The 15,539-nt window shown below is 33.1% G+C and overlaps 1 protein-coding gene across 1 annotated transcript in view; it reads right to left on the bottom strand.

Annotated features, from left to right (window-relative positions):
- The window catches only part of Psa (Puromycin sensitive aminopeptidase), a 39,219-nt gene extending 35,791 nt beyond the window's left edge, over nt 1-3,428 (bottom strand). Inside the window, exon 1 of the mRNA XM_064069692.1 lies at nt 3,007-3,428. Within this exon, the coding sequence (XP_063925762.1) occupies nt 3,007-3,408 (402 nt within the window). The 5' untranslated portion in view covers nt 3,409-3,428. The remainder of the gene's footprint in view (nt 1-3,006) is intronic.
- Nucleotides 3,429-15,539: the final 12,111 nt, after the last annotated feature.

The following is a 15,539-nucleotide window of genomic DNA, read 5'->3' as shown; positions in this document are numbered from 1 at the left end:
AAATTATAAATTTTTCAATTTTCCGATTTATTGATGTTTCAATTTCTCGATTTTTCGCTTTTTCAGTTCTTGGATATTGTAATTCTCAATTTTCCGAGTTTTTAAATTTTAGATTTCTCGATTTTTCGACTTCTCGGTCACAGATTTTTCGGTTTTTCAATTTAAAATTTTTTATTTTTCAATTTTTTGACGTTCCAATTTTTCGATTTTTGAACGTTCGATTTTTCCATTTATGATTTTTTTTATTCAAAATTTTCGGTTTTTGTCTTATTTGGATTTGTAGATCTTTTGATGTTTCGTTTTTTCGACATTTCAATTTTGGATTTTTGAATTTTTGAATTTTTCGAGTTTTGGAATTTTTCAATTTTACGATTTTTTGTTGTTTCAATCTCCCAATTGTTCAATTTTTCAATATTTTAATCGTTCGATTTTGATTTTTAGATTTTTAGTCCTTGGATATTTCTATTTTTCGCTTTTCCGAATTTTTAAATTTTAGATTTTTTTATGCTTCGATTTCTCGGTATTTCAACTTCTCGCTTTTAGATTTTTCGGTTTCTCAATTTTTCGACTTCAAATTTTTGAATTTTCAGTTTTTCAGTTTTTAAATTTTTTGATTCGTCAATTTTTCGATTTCTCAGCTTACCGACATTTCAATGGGTCGATTTTTTGATTGTTCGAATTTTCGATTTCGTCTATTTCGCTTCCTCAATTTTTCGACTTTTCTATTTCTCGATATTTTGATGTTTCGATTTCTCGATGTTTCAGATTTTAATTTTTCGGTTTCTCGATCTTTCAGTTTTTCCATTCTTCAATTTTTCGAATTATTGATGTTTCGATTTCTCGATTTTTCTATTTCACCATTCTTCAAGTTTTCGATGTTTTGATTATCAATTTTTTAACTTTTAGTTCTTCGATATCTATTTTTCAATTTTTCTAATTTTGTAATACATATTTTATTTTAAAGTTTTTCCTATTTTTTCATGTTTCGATTTCTTGACGTCTCGGTTTTTCTTTTTCTCGATTTTTCAAGTTTTCGTTTCCTAAATCTTTTGGTATGTCGACTTTTCACATTTCAATTTTTAGATTTTTAAACTTTTTTAATTTCTCAATTTATCGATATTCTGATTTTTCGATTGTTCGATTCCCAATATTTTGATTTTTCAGTTTTTCGACAGACGCGCTTTATTGTAGTATCAGTTAAATAAAATTTTAATATACAGAGTGCTTATAAAAATTTCTAAAACGTGCTAACGTCAAAATTGACAACTATGAACTGACATACTAGCATGGTTGCCAATAATTCAGAATTGCCAACACAAAAATTTGCTTCAATCGTCACCCGGTATTTCATAAAAAACAAATTTTTGAAAAACATGTAATGTTTACTAATATTTCAACGAAATGTATTTTATTTTTATTCACAAAAAAAAGTTTAAAATAAAGCTATTTGGTACACAGTTTGTAACTTATACAACTGAAATTTAAGAAATCAAATATTTTGCAAAAATTATATAGTTTTTAAATGACGTCATTTTCTGGGACAACCTATTCATTTTTTGTTTTTGTGTTTAACATGAAGGAAAAAGCTTAATTTAATATATTGCAAATATACAAGGTGAATCACTAAGCGCGCGCTCCTTGATATCTCATTCATTATTGTTAGAAACAGGAAAAAGTCAAAGACTAAAGTTGTACAGGTCTTTGGAGACTATAAATCAAAATTATTTTCAACTATACAAAGTAACACACGACTTTTTTTTATGAAACGCCCTGTATATGTACATATTTTTACATATTTCGCATTAGCTTCTTCCCGACATTAAATCAAATTTTAATATACAAAATGTTCATAAAAATCTAAAACTTTACAATTTTCAAATATCGTTATTTCTGTTTTTTTTATCTGCATATGAATAAATGTAACCAAGCTTTTACTATAACCATCGATAAAATTAAAATATATTATCAAAGATCAAACAACACACCCTCCCTATATCAAACACATTTTTTTTTTAACTATTTATTTGGTAATTTTTGAAAATGATACCAACTTTCAATGTTCTATAATCATTTCAAGTGCCGTATCAATATTTTCATGAAGTGGATTTTAAAAACGATAAAATTATATCACATAAATAACGAACAGGTGACGGAAATTGTTTTAGTATAAATTTCAAGCGAATCTTAACATAACGTCATGAATTTTTTGAAGACGATAGGTAACAAATTTTAGTTAGCATTCAATCTGTTTTAGCAATTTATTTTTTTTTTTCATATGGTGTAGGTGTAGAAAGCAATGTTTATGGCCTTGCTAAGGTTTCTTTAACCATTCAAATGAAATGCCAATCAAGTAAGTTTTGAGATGACGTCAGCAATTCTTTGGAGAGGATAGGCAGATAAGTTTTGGTTATCGTTTAACCTTCTTACGATAATTACAAAATAGGGTCAACATTTCTAGTTAATCAATCCAGCTGTTTCGGAGATTATCTATTTAATAAAATTATCGACAGACAAACCGCTGAAATTTCAAATTTTTTTGGTTCCACTTTAATTTAGATTTTTTTTAAGTCCTTTAACAACGTAAAAAACAATTTTGAGACTGATTTCTCTTTTAAAAAATTTTCAACATACAGACCAACGGAAACGACAACCCTGCACATTTGTACTCCACCACTTGCAAACCGTTACAAAACATGAAGTTAATTTTCCGTAAATATCGTTCTAAAACTAAAAACCCATTAGTGCTAGTGCTCGTTATCACGACTTTATTGTGTAATTTGAAAGTTTACAAATCGATAAGTAATCAAACCACGTGTTATCGTTCCATTTAAAACCCTCCTACTACAACCCTCCAAACCACAAAACTTAATACCTCGCCCCCTGTTCCCCAGCGACCTTTTTCGCGCACCGCCAATGCCTCCGACCTAACCTCAAACCCGGCGGCGCCGCTCTTGGCCGCTATCGATCCAGCGCCGCCGCCGCGCCGTCGGCATATGGTGGACCTACCTCAATCTGCACGGCGACGTCCCCGTCGAAGACGAGCGCCTTCAGGTCGGGCAGCAGCGACAGCACGTAGTGCTTCGGCCGGACTGTCCCCGGCAGTCTCTCGAACGGCTTCCCGGTGGGCATCTCCTTCTGCTTGCTTGCGAGCGAACTACACTGACACTTCCTCCCAGTACCACGCTCACTACGTGCGCCCAGAAGCGGCTGCTCCACTGACACGGCAACCGAATGAACTAAACGCGTACGCTGCGGCTGCGGCGCCCGCCAGAGGCGCGGGGAGGGGCGGCGGCCGAGGGCTAACGGTACTTCCGGCAATTCATTCAAAAAGATTCGGATCTGGAAAGCGAGGGTGGAGGCGGCGCGAGCTCGGGGGAGGAAGTGACGTGTCACGGAGAGAAATGACATGGGGAGAAAGTGACACGCGCCTACTGTTTTCGTTCGACGACGGAAATAAGGGAATGGGTCGCAGTCACATGGCAGAGTTGTGTATTGGTGGTTGCCTAAAACAAAATTGGTCAATAGCCAAACAAGTTTTCAATACAAGATATGCAACCAGTGTTACAGCTGCTGTGAGTTTCAGAAGTAAATGATTCTGTGTACATATTTTGGAACACGAACAGAATATTAAATGAAATTTTTTGTTAAACTGTCAATTTTTGAGTGAATGTTTTAGTTATTGTTGATTAATGCAAAAGATTTTGAGATGATTTTGTCTAAATGTGGGCAAACCATTCTCTGTGCTCAGTTAAGCTTTTAATTTTTTAGGAAATATCTACCACTAAGAGAAAGGTGGTTTTTAATTGAAAAGAATGATAATATTTTGCACGTATGTTGATGAAATTTGTGATTTCAATTAAAAATTTTTGGCCATAAAACGGTGTACTTTTTTCGTTAATTGTTTCACTGTTATTGTTTTTGTCGTTTGTTTGTTTGCCAATTATGTACTTCTAATTTACTTCGAAAGAATAAAGTTAATCATACATACGGGCGGCATTCGCTAAAAGAAAGCCTGGAAGCGGAAAACGCGATGGGTACCCCAGAAAAACCTCGATCGCGGAATATCTAGAAGGGAAGTATGGATTAAAATCGAGGCCACGTCGCGAACATCGTAACAATGTATTATTATTTTGACTGCACTTGGTGGGGCGTAGGTGTCGCCTTTTGGCTAAACACAACAAGTGGCCCCCATGAATTCTTTGCCAACTGTATGCTTTATCTTGCCTGCCATTTCAAAAAGAAAAAAATACTACCTTTTTGGCTTCTATTTCTACTACTTTTTCTACCGAATCCCTTCATCTTCACTGATACTGACTTACTGTAAATAAAGAAATATGTCATTTAGCAAGATTATTTTTCGTATCAATGAATGTTATGTTTTTTTTTTATTAATTTTTGTTTAATTCATTATTGCAATAGCTTTACTAGAAAAAAAGTAGCACTTAAAAACCTAAGATAACAACAATTTTACAAATGGTTCTTACCATTTAAATCAGGTCCAGATGCGTTATCGTCTGTACAGTGCATTCGGAACTTAATACTCCGCATTCACAATTGGCATCGTGTAAAAATGACACTTCATTAAACAAATCCTAAATTTTTGGCTTCTACTTCTGCTACTACTTGTACCGAATCCCTTCATCCTTAAATATACGGACCTAATGTAAATAAACAAAATATCATTTCGTAAAAGTTTACTTTTTCCATGGTCGAATGCTGTAATGAAATTTTTTTTATTTAAAATTTGAAAAAAAATGTCATTTAATAAAGGTAAAATCGATTCCACAAATGGTCCTTACCTTTGAAATTCAGTCCATGTGTCTTATTGTTCTTCCAGTTCTAGCTGCCATTTCTTGAAGCATCACTTTTCACTAAGAATTTTAATCGCACACTAGGAACTTAACACTCCGCGCCCGGAAATTAATATCGTCCAGAAATAACAATTCTTTAAGAAAAAAAATCCTACCTTCTTGGCTTCTACTTCTGCTACCATTTGAAGCGAATCCCCTCTTCTTCAGTCAACGGACCTACTGTAAATAAAGAAAAATATCTATTAGCAAAATTTCATTTTTCGTATCGTTCAATGTTACACATTTTTTTTTATTTATCTAAATTATTATTGCAATATCTTTACTAAAAAAATGTCACTTATTAAACATCTAAAAATGAAAAATATTCTACAAATGGTTCTTACCCTTTAAATCCTGCCCAGATGCCTTATCGTCTACTCAGTTGAAGTTAAGCTGCCATATCTTGACACACATCACAAGATCAAAGTTCTAGCACCACTACTTTTCACTACGTGTTTTAACCGCGCACTCGGAACTTAACACCGCTCACCCGAAACTTAAGATCGTGCACTTGGAACTTAACACTTCGACATCGCGCAAAAATGACACTTCGTGAAGAAAAAAAATCCTACCTTTGGCTTCTACTTCTACTACTATTTGTAACCAATCCACTCATCTTCAAAGATATGGACCTACTGTAAATGAAGAAAAATATCATTTCGCAAGAACTTATTTCTTGTATGGTTGAATGCTGTAATGAATTTCTTTTATTAAAATTTGATAAATTAATTTTTACAGTGACCTTTCTAGAAGAAAATGAAATCGATTCCACAAGAGTTCTTACCTTTTAAATCCGTCCATATGTTTTATCATCCGCCAGATTGAAGCTGATCTACCACTTCTTAACGCAAGGCAACATCGGAGTTCTAGAAGCACCACTTTTCACTAAACAGTCTTTTAATGTCGCACGAGGAACTTAAAAGGCCGCACCCGAAAGTTAACATAGCGCAAAAATAAAAATTTATTTAAAAAAAAATCCTACCTTTTTGGCTTCTACTTCTGCTACCACTTGGAGCGAATTCCCTCTTCTTCATTAACCGACCTACTGTAAATAAAGAAAAATATCATTTAACAAAATATAATTTTTCGTATCTCTGAATGTTATATCTTTTTTTATTTATTTCAATTTCGTTTAAATTAATATTATTGCAATACCCTTATTTAAAAAAATGTCACTTTTTAAACATATAAAAATAAAAAATATTCTACAAATGGTTCTTACCCTTTAAATCCTGCCCAGATGCCTTATCGTCACCTCGGTTGAAGTTAAGCTGCAATTTTTTGACACAACACAAGATCAAAGTTCTAGCACCACTACTTTTAACTACGTGTTTTAACCGCGCACTCGGAACTTAACACCGCTCATCCGAAACTTAAGATTGTGCACTTAAAACTTAACACTCCGACATCGCGCAAAAATGACACTACGTTAAGAAAAAAAATCCTACCTTTGGCTTCTACTTCTACTATTTGTAACCAATCCACTCATCTTCAAAGATATGGACCTACTGTAAATGAAGAAAAATATCATCTCGCAAGAACTTATTTCTTGTATGGTTGAATGCTGTAATTAATTTCTTTTATTAAAATTATTTAAATTAATTTTTACAGTGACCTTTCTAGAAGAAAATGAAATCGATTCCACAAGAGTTCTTACCTTTTAAATCCGTCCATGTCTGATCATCCGCCAGATTGAAGCTGATCTACCAGTTCTTAACGCAAGGCAAGATCGAAGGTCTAGAAGCACCACTTTTCACTAAACAGTCTTTTAATGTCGCACTAGGAACTTAAAAAGCCGCACCCGAAAGTTAACATAGCGCAAAAATAAAAATTTATTTTAAAAAAATCCTACCTTTTTGGCTTCTACTTCTGCTACCACTTGGAGCGAATTCCCTCTTCTTCATTAACGGACCTACTGTAAATAAAGAAAAATATCATTTAACAAAATATAATTTTTCGTATCTTTGAATGTTATATCTTCATTTATTCATCTCAATGTCGTTTAAATTATTATTGCAATACCCTTACCAAAAAAAATGTCACTTATTAAATATCTAAAAATATAAAATATTCTACAAATGGTTCTTACCCTTTAAATCCTGCCCAGATTCCTTATCGTCTATCTAGTTGAAATTGAGTAGCCATTTCTTGACACATCACAAGATAAAAGTCCTAGCACCACTGCTTTTCACTACGTGTTTTAACCGCGCACTCGGAACTTAACACCGCTCACCCGAAACTTAAGATCGTGCACTTGGAACTTAACACTTCGACATCGCGCAAAAATGACACTTCGTGAAGAAAAAAATCCTACCTTTGGCTTCTACTTCTACTACTATTTGTAACCAATACACTCATCTTCAAAGATATGGACCTACTGTAAATGAAGAAAAATATAATTTCGCAAGAACTTATTTCCTGAATGTTTGAATGCTGTAATGAATTTCTTTTATTAAAATTAGTTAAATTAATTTTTACAGTGACTTTTCTAGAAGAAAGTGAAATCGATTCCACAAGAGTTCTTACCTTTTAAATACGTCCATATGTTTTATCATCCTCCAGATTGAAGCTGATCTACCACTTCTTAACGCAAGACAAGATCGAAGTTCTAGAACCACCACTTTTCACTAAACAGTCTTTTAATGTCGCACTAGGAACTTAAAAGGCCGCACCCGAAAGTTAACATAGCGCAAAAATAAAAATTTATTTAAAAAAAATCCTACCTTCTTGGCTTCTACTTCTGCTACCACTTGGAGCGAATTCCCTCTTCTTCATTAACGGACCTACTGTAAATAAAGAAAAATATCATTTAACAAAATTTAATTTTTCGTATCTTTGAATGTTATGTATTTTTTTATTTATCTCAATGTCGTTTAAATTATTATTGCAATATCCTTACTAAAAAAAATGTCACTTATTAAACATCTAAAAATAAAAAATATTCTACAAATGGTTCTTACCCTTTAAATCCTGCCCAGATACCTTATCGTCCACTCGGTTGAAGTTCACCTGCCATTTCTTGACACATCACAAGATCAAAGTTCTGGCACCACTACTTTTCACTACGTGTTTTAACCGCGCACTCGGAACTTAACACCGCTCACCCGAAACTTAAAAGATCGTGCACTTCAAACTTAACACTCCGACATCGCGCAAAAATGACACTTCGTGACGAAAAAAATCCGAGCTTTGGCTTCTACTTCTACTACTATTTGTAACCAATCATCCTTATCTTCAAAGATGTGGACCTACTGTAAATGAAGAAAAATATCATTTCGCAAGAACTTATTTCTTGTATGGTTGAATGCTGTAATGAATTTCTTTTATTAATATTAGTTAAATTAGTTTTTACAGTGACCTTTCTAGAAGAAAATGAAATCGATTCCACAAGAGTTCTTACCTTTCAAATCCGTCCATATGTCTTATCTTCCGCCAGGTTGAAGCTGATCTACCACTTCTTGACGCAAGGCAAGATCAAAGTTCTAGAAGCACCACTTTTCACTAAATACTCTTTTAATGTCGCCCTAGGAACTTTAAAGGCCGCACCCGAAAGTTAACCAAGCGCAAAAATAAAAATTTATCAAAAAAACATCCAACCTTTTTGGCTTCTACTTCTGCTACCACTTGGAGCGAATTCCCTTTTCTTCATTAACGGACCTACTGTAAATAAAGAGAAATATCATTTAACAAAATATAATTTTTCGTATCTTTGAATGTTATATCTTTTTTTATTTATCTCAATGTCGTTTAAATTATTATTTTTGCAAAACCCTTACTAAAAAAAATGTCACTTATTATTAAAACATCTAAAAATAAAAAATATTCTACAAATGGTTCTTACCCTTTAAATCCTGCCCAGATGCCTTATCGTCTACTCGGTTGAAGTTAAGCTGGCATTTCTTGACACATCACAGGATCGAAGTTCTAGCACCACTACTTTTCACTACGTGTTTTAACCGCGCACTCGGAACTTAACACCGCGCACCCGAAACTTAAGATCGTGCACTTGGAACTTAACACTCCGACATCGCGCAAAAATGACACTTCGTGACGAAAAACAATCCTACCTTTGGCTTCTACTTCTACTACAATTTGTAACCAATCCACTCATCTTCAAAGATATGGACCTACTGTAAATGAAGAAAAATATCATTTCGCAAGAACGTATTTCTTGTATGGTTGAATGCTGTAATGAATTGCTTTTATTAAAATTTGTTAAATTAGTTTTTACAGTAACCGTTCTAGAAGAAAATGAAATCGATTCCACAAGAGTTCTTACCTTTTAAATCCGTCCATATGTTTTATCATCCGCCAGATTGAAGCTGATCTACCACGTCTTAACGCAAGGCAAGATCGAAGTTCTAGAAGCACCACTTTTCACTAAATAGTCTTTTAATGTCGCACTAGGAACTTGAAAGGCCGCACCCGAATGTTAATATAGCGCAAAAATAAAAATTTATTAAAAAATAATCCTACCTTTTTGGCTTCTACTTCTGCTACCACTTGGAGCGAATTCCCTCTTCTTCATTAACGGACCTACTGTAAATAAAGAGAAATATCATTTAACAAAATATAATTTTTCGTATCTTTGAATGTTATATATATTTTTTTATTTATCTAAATGACGTTTAAATTATTATTGCTAAAAAAATGTCACTTAAATTTCTAAAGATAAGAAGTATTCTACAAATGGTTCTTACCCTTTAAATCCTGCCCAAATACCTTATCGTCTGTCCGGTTGGAGTTGAGCGGCCATTTCTTGACACAGCACAAGATCGTAGTTCTAGTAGCACTTCTTTTCACTACGTCTTTTAATCGCGCACTCGGAACTTAACACCGCGCACTTGAAACTTAACATTCCGACATCGGGGAAAAATGATACTTCGTTAAGAAAAAATAATCCAACTTTTGGCTTCTACTTCTGCGACTATTTGAGATTACGAAGCCGGAACTGAGTTCTTGGGATTGAAACCTACAAAAAAATATATTCAGTTAAGTTTCGAAAATTCCAAAAATGAGTCGAAATTTGAAGAAGGAGGAGTTTTGGCAAAATTTCACTTTTAAAAAAATTGTCTAGAAATTCTCAAAAAATTCGGGGATGTAGATCCCGACGTGACGAATCCAAATAAATATGGCTCATGTTGTATGTTTATACACATTTTCGAATTTAAAGACAAATTTTTAAAAACTTCGAAAATGTTGATATTTCGTCGGACGATTCTGGAAAAACTGTTGGAGTTATCAAAGAAATGACGCCGGAAGTGAGTTCTGGGGCTCGAAATCTACAAGAAAATATATTTAGCAAAATTTCGAAAATGGTCAAAGATTGGCCGAAATTTGAAAAGTGCAAAATTTTCACTTTTTTAATAAAGTTATCGTAAAATTCTCAAAAAATTCAGGGATGTAGACCTGAACGTGACGAACCCAAAAATATGGCCCATGTATCTTCATCGTCCAACATTTTCAAAATGTTCGGTTTTAAAGACAACTTAAAAAAAAAAAACAATTTCGATATTTCATCGGGCGATTCGAAAAAAAATGCTGGAGTTATCAAACAAACGGGGCCGGAATTGAGTTCTAAGGTTCGAAATCTAGAAGAACATGAATTTAGCTAAGTTTCGAAAATGGCCAAGAATGGATCGAAATTTGAAGAAGGGGGGACCATTGGAAAAATTACACTTTTATAAAAGTTGTCTAAAAATTCTGAAAAAATTCAGGGATGTAGATCCCGACATAATGATTCCGAAATAATAGCATGTTGATGGTCACGGAGCAATATTTTTCAAGGAATTAATACGAAATGCGAATTTTTGGAAATTTCAAAAAATTTCAATATTTCACCGAACGATACTGAGAAAACGGTTGGAGATATCAAAGAAACGAGACCGGAACTGAATTCTAGAGCTCGAAGTCTACAAGAAAATGTATCTACTTAAGTTTCGAAAATGTCAAAAATTGGCCGAAATTTGAAGAAGGGGGGACCATTGGGAAATTTTCACTTTCAACTTTTATAAAAGTTGTCTAAAAATTCTGAAAAAACTCAGGGGGGTAGATTTCGACATGCTGATTCCAAAAATGAACAACGTGTTGATGGTTACAGAGTAACATTTTCGAAAGAATCGGTACGAAATGCGAATTTTTGAAAATTTCAAAAAATTTCGATATTCAACGAACGATTCTGGAAAAACGGATGGACTTATCAAAGAAACCAGGCCGGAAGTGAGTTCTGCTCTAAATCTACAAGAAAATGTATTTAGTTAAATTTCGAAAATGCCAAAAATTGACCCAAATTTGAAGAAGGGACCATTGATCTCGATTTGCTGATTCCAAAAAAATATAGCTCATGTATGTTCATCGCCCAACATTTTCAAAATGATCGGTTTTAAAGACAAATTTTCAAAAAATTAAAAAAATTAAATATTTCATTGGGCGATTCTGGAAAAACTATTGGTGTTATCAATGAAACGAGGCCGGAATTGAGTTCAAGGGTTGGAAATTTACCAGAAAAAGTATTTAGCTATGTTTAAAAAACACGAACGCATATATTTAATACAATCATAGGCAATATTTAAAAAAAAATTGGCCGAAATAGTTTCGATAAAACTTCCCTCGCTCCTGAAGTACAATACAACTTATCCACCATTTTCGAGTTGACTTTTTCTTTGCACAATTTCGTGATGACGTCATCAACATTTTTGCAAGGACATATATATCAACTTGTATTGGCGCAGTATAAAACTGAAAATAACTGTATTCCCAAGATTTTCTGGGAAAATTGAGTGAGAAAATAAATAATGGACTCATTCATTAATTTTTTTTTAGCCACCTTTTTAAGCAAATCTAAAAGATATGAATGCAATGATAAGTCACAAGTAAAAACTCATCATATTTTATACATTTTGGGTAGAATTTATTCGGTAAAATTTTGAGATGACGTCATCAATTTTTTGGGGTTGATAAACAGGTACATTTTACTTAAAAAGTTACCATGCTTACAATAACTTCAAAATGTCTGCAAAATTCCAAAATTTTCATTTTGCAATTCTTGATTTACTTAATAAAATAAATTGACTCAATCATTAATTTTTTTGAGACACCCTGTATAAGCAAATCAAAAAAATATAAATGCAATGATAATTTTGAAGTGACGTCATCGACAAGCAAAAATTGGCGGGAAACTGCAACTTTCAGTTTGTCGCAACCAACAGGAAAATGAGAAAATTCCTGTTCGAGGAAAAGGGACAAATATTAATTACTGTTGTTCAAATATTGTTCAGTTTCAAGTACTTTGTGATAATTTATAAACAGCATTTCCACGAGTTCAAATCGCTACTAATAAATAAAAACTTACACTAACAACAGCAACACCGCTCGATTCATGCGAACTCGTTTTTCCGACTTTTCTGAAAAAAACGACCTTCCGTAAAAAAATTTCACAATATTGCGCAACAATCATGGCACTAAAACGAACCTATTTTTTAACGGCTATCACCAATAAATATAAAAATCAACGAAAATAAAATAGCAGGACATTGCAACTTTAATTTTGTGGCGACCAACGGAAAAAAGAGAAAATTCCTATTCGCGGAAAAGGCACTCGCTTCGACCGGCAACCTTGAATCGTTCTGAAAGTTTTCCAAAAATTTAGAAATTTTGGAAAAATATCCTTCTGGAAATGGGCACTTTTATTCGTAATCATACGACTAATGCAATTGATTTTCGCAATTATTTTTAATAATAAATTAGAAAATTCCCGAAAATATGATAATAATTTGTAAACAGCGTTATTCGTACATTTAAAAACTTAACAACAACAATAAAAACTTTCATAGGAACGCGTTTTTCCGATTTCTTTGAAAAAATGACCTTTCAAAAAAAATTTCACAATATTGCGCAACAATCACGGCACTAATACGATTCTATTTTCTGACCACTATAACCAATGAATTTAAAAATCAAGGCAAAATCGCAACACGAGTGTATTTTATGCATGTTTTTAACAACGAATTAAAACAAAAATCACAGAAACTTGTAAATTTTACAGCTGAAGACGAGAAAAATCCTATAGCCGGCCCTCTCCTCCAAAGGTGTGAATACGAATTAATTAAGTGTTGATGATGTCATCAATGGAAAAAAACCACTCGAAATTTCTATATAGCATGCTCCTATATCTACTTTAACAGTCCGCAATTGTCTTTATTTTAAGTTACAGGGGTTATAAAAAATAATTATTAGTATTATAATAATAAATTTCGAAAATTCTGCATTTTTTGCCTGTGGTTCAGGGACGAAGGAAGTTCTGTCTACACAACTTTAGACCGATTTTAAACGTAAAACACAGGCAGTACAAACTTACCACAAGCAGAATCTCAAGAAAATCTTCTTACTCCATTCTTCCACTAACCCCACTTATATTTTATCCGCCAAAAACCAAAAAAATGTTTTTCAAAAACCGTTTAAACTTCGCTTTAACACTTTGTCCACCAAAAACCAAAAAATTTTTTTCAAAAACCACTCAATGTTCATTTTTAATTAATAATTGTTAATTAATAATCGAAGAGACATACTTCCGGTTTCGCAGACACCTTAACTGGTTTCGGTAATGCACATTACATCCCCTTCCACCTCCCTCGCCGATCTATTTTCCTCCTACCAATTCCAAGAATCAAGTCCATCGCCAACTGTTTCCAAGAAATTAGTCGCGCGTTTTTTGCAAGAAATTCGGCGAGCGATTTTTTATTTATTTTTTTTAATTTCCTTCACCTCGAAATACACAGAATTTTGTTTTTAACTATTTTGAAATCCGGAGTGATTTATTTTTTAAAGAGTTTAAAAAAGTATCGGGGCATTTGATGTTTTTTGAAAGAGATTAAAAGAAAGAACCTTGGGGGCTTCTAGTGTTTTTTTAAAGAACTTCCTGCGAAGGAAGTTTTGTGTGAATAATTTCAGATTAATTTTTTTCGTAAACTGTTGCTGTAGTTCAAATTTATTACGATGTTTAATTTAATCCGAAATAGCTATTATTTGTTGCTAATTAGCAAAGTAATAGTTATTGATAACAGAAACTTATCTTGGTTTTGATGTATAGATACACTTTCGTGACGTCACTAATGAAGCAAATTACTGAATAAAGTTAACATCTCAATCAAAAAACATCGTCACTTTTTAAATAGGATTTTTTCAGCGAAACTTCCAGAAGACGTCATCAAGTTTTGAAGATATCTAATTTTAGATCTTATAATAAATTTCCTGACTTATGTCCTTCAGTAGTTCTGAAACTTTTATGTGCAGTCCATAATATTGTTACGTTGTTCGGTGATTAAAATCCGCGTGGGTAAAACTCAACAATTTTATTTTTTAATAACTCAAATTCACACGACTAACTATACAGCGATTATGTACAGAATAATTCTGACTCGACTGGAATGGATTTGACTAGACTTCTCCCATTGTATGGACTACACTGACTGCTCCCGACGGTGGTTCCCATTTAAACAGCCGCGTGGTCATTCTCGAAGGTCTTCGTCCCCGCTTCTAGGCTTGTTCTCGAACACCCGTCGCGATATCCGCTTCCAGGTTCTTCTCCGGCTGCCGTCACCGACAATGAGTCATGATCACCGTACATACTAGAATCCATAGGCGTCGTACTGGGGCGGCATATAGGTTTATTTCGTAACAATATGTAGTAAAATTTGCAAGTGATGGATCTTGATGTTCTGAATACCAATCCAATCAGCTCAAAACACCAGTTAATAATCATAATTTTGAAATTCGCAAATCCTGTGTGTTATTATGATCCTAAAATTTAGACTCCTGAAGTTCTCAATCCCTAGATAATGGAATATTAAATATAAGTCTTGAATTTTAAAATCCTGAAATACGAAATTCAAAATCCTAAAACCTGAATTCGCCCCAATTCGCATTCCAAATTCAAATTGTGAATTCTAAAATTCAACATGCTTAAATCTGGTTCTGGAAATCTTGAAACCTGAAATTCCGAATACTAAAATGTTGAATACTAAAAAATTAAATTACAAAAATCCGAATTCTGAAATTCTTAAATCCTAAATCTCAAAATACAGAATCACGAAATTATAAAAAATAAATTTTGAAATACTCATCCCAGAAATCTCAAATACTGAAATTCTGAATTTTCGATCAATTCTAAAATTCCAAAGTTTGAAATTTCGTGTTTAGAAATCGAAATTTTGAGGTGTAGTTCCTGAAGTCATCATTCTTGCATTTCTAAATCCTAAAAAGTAAATTCCAAAAATCGGAATTCTGAAATTCTAAAACCCTGAATCTCATAATACATACAGTAAACCCTCGTTAACACGAACCCGTCGGGACCATGATCTTGACCAATCCGTGTTAACCGAATTCGTCATAACCGAAAATCACTTTTTGACATTTAAATAAAAATATAACAAAAACAAATGTATATATAAAAACAACTTGTTTAAGCTGAGTTTTCTTCGTAATAGATTTCTAACAATATATAACCAAATTTTGAGCATTAGTACTAGTACTACATACATATAAAATTTCATGGAGCAATTTTCCTAAACAACTTTGTGAAAAAATTTGACGCAAATGATCCCAACACTAATTTTTTTTTATTTGAGATCGGGTTTTCAGAATGGTCGATTATGTAGATTTTGGAATGGTGAACTTTTTAGCTACTGCAGT

This window comes from Zophobas morio, unplaced genomic scaffold (genome assembly GCF_036711695.1).
Source record: "Zophobas morio isolate AGI-343-1 ecotype UQ-CSIRO unplaced genomic scaffold, CSIRO_AGI_Zmor_V1 ptg000031l, whole genome shotgun sequence".
NCBI classification, from domain to species: domain Eukaryota; kingdom Metazoa; phylum Arthropoda; class Insecta; order Coleoptera; family Tenebrionidae; genus Zophobas; species Zophobas morio.
Note: the sequence above shows the minus strand (reverse complement) of the source record. Positions and strands in the feature narration are given on the sequence as shown.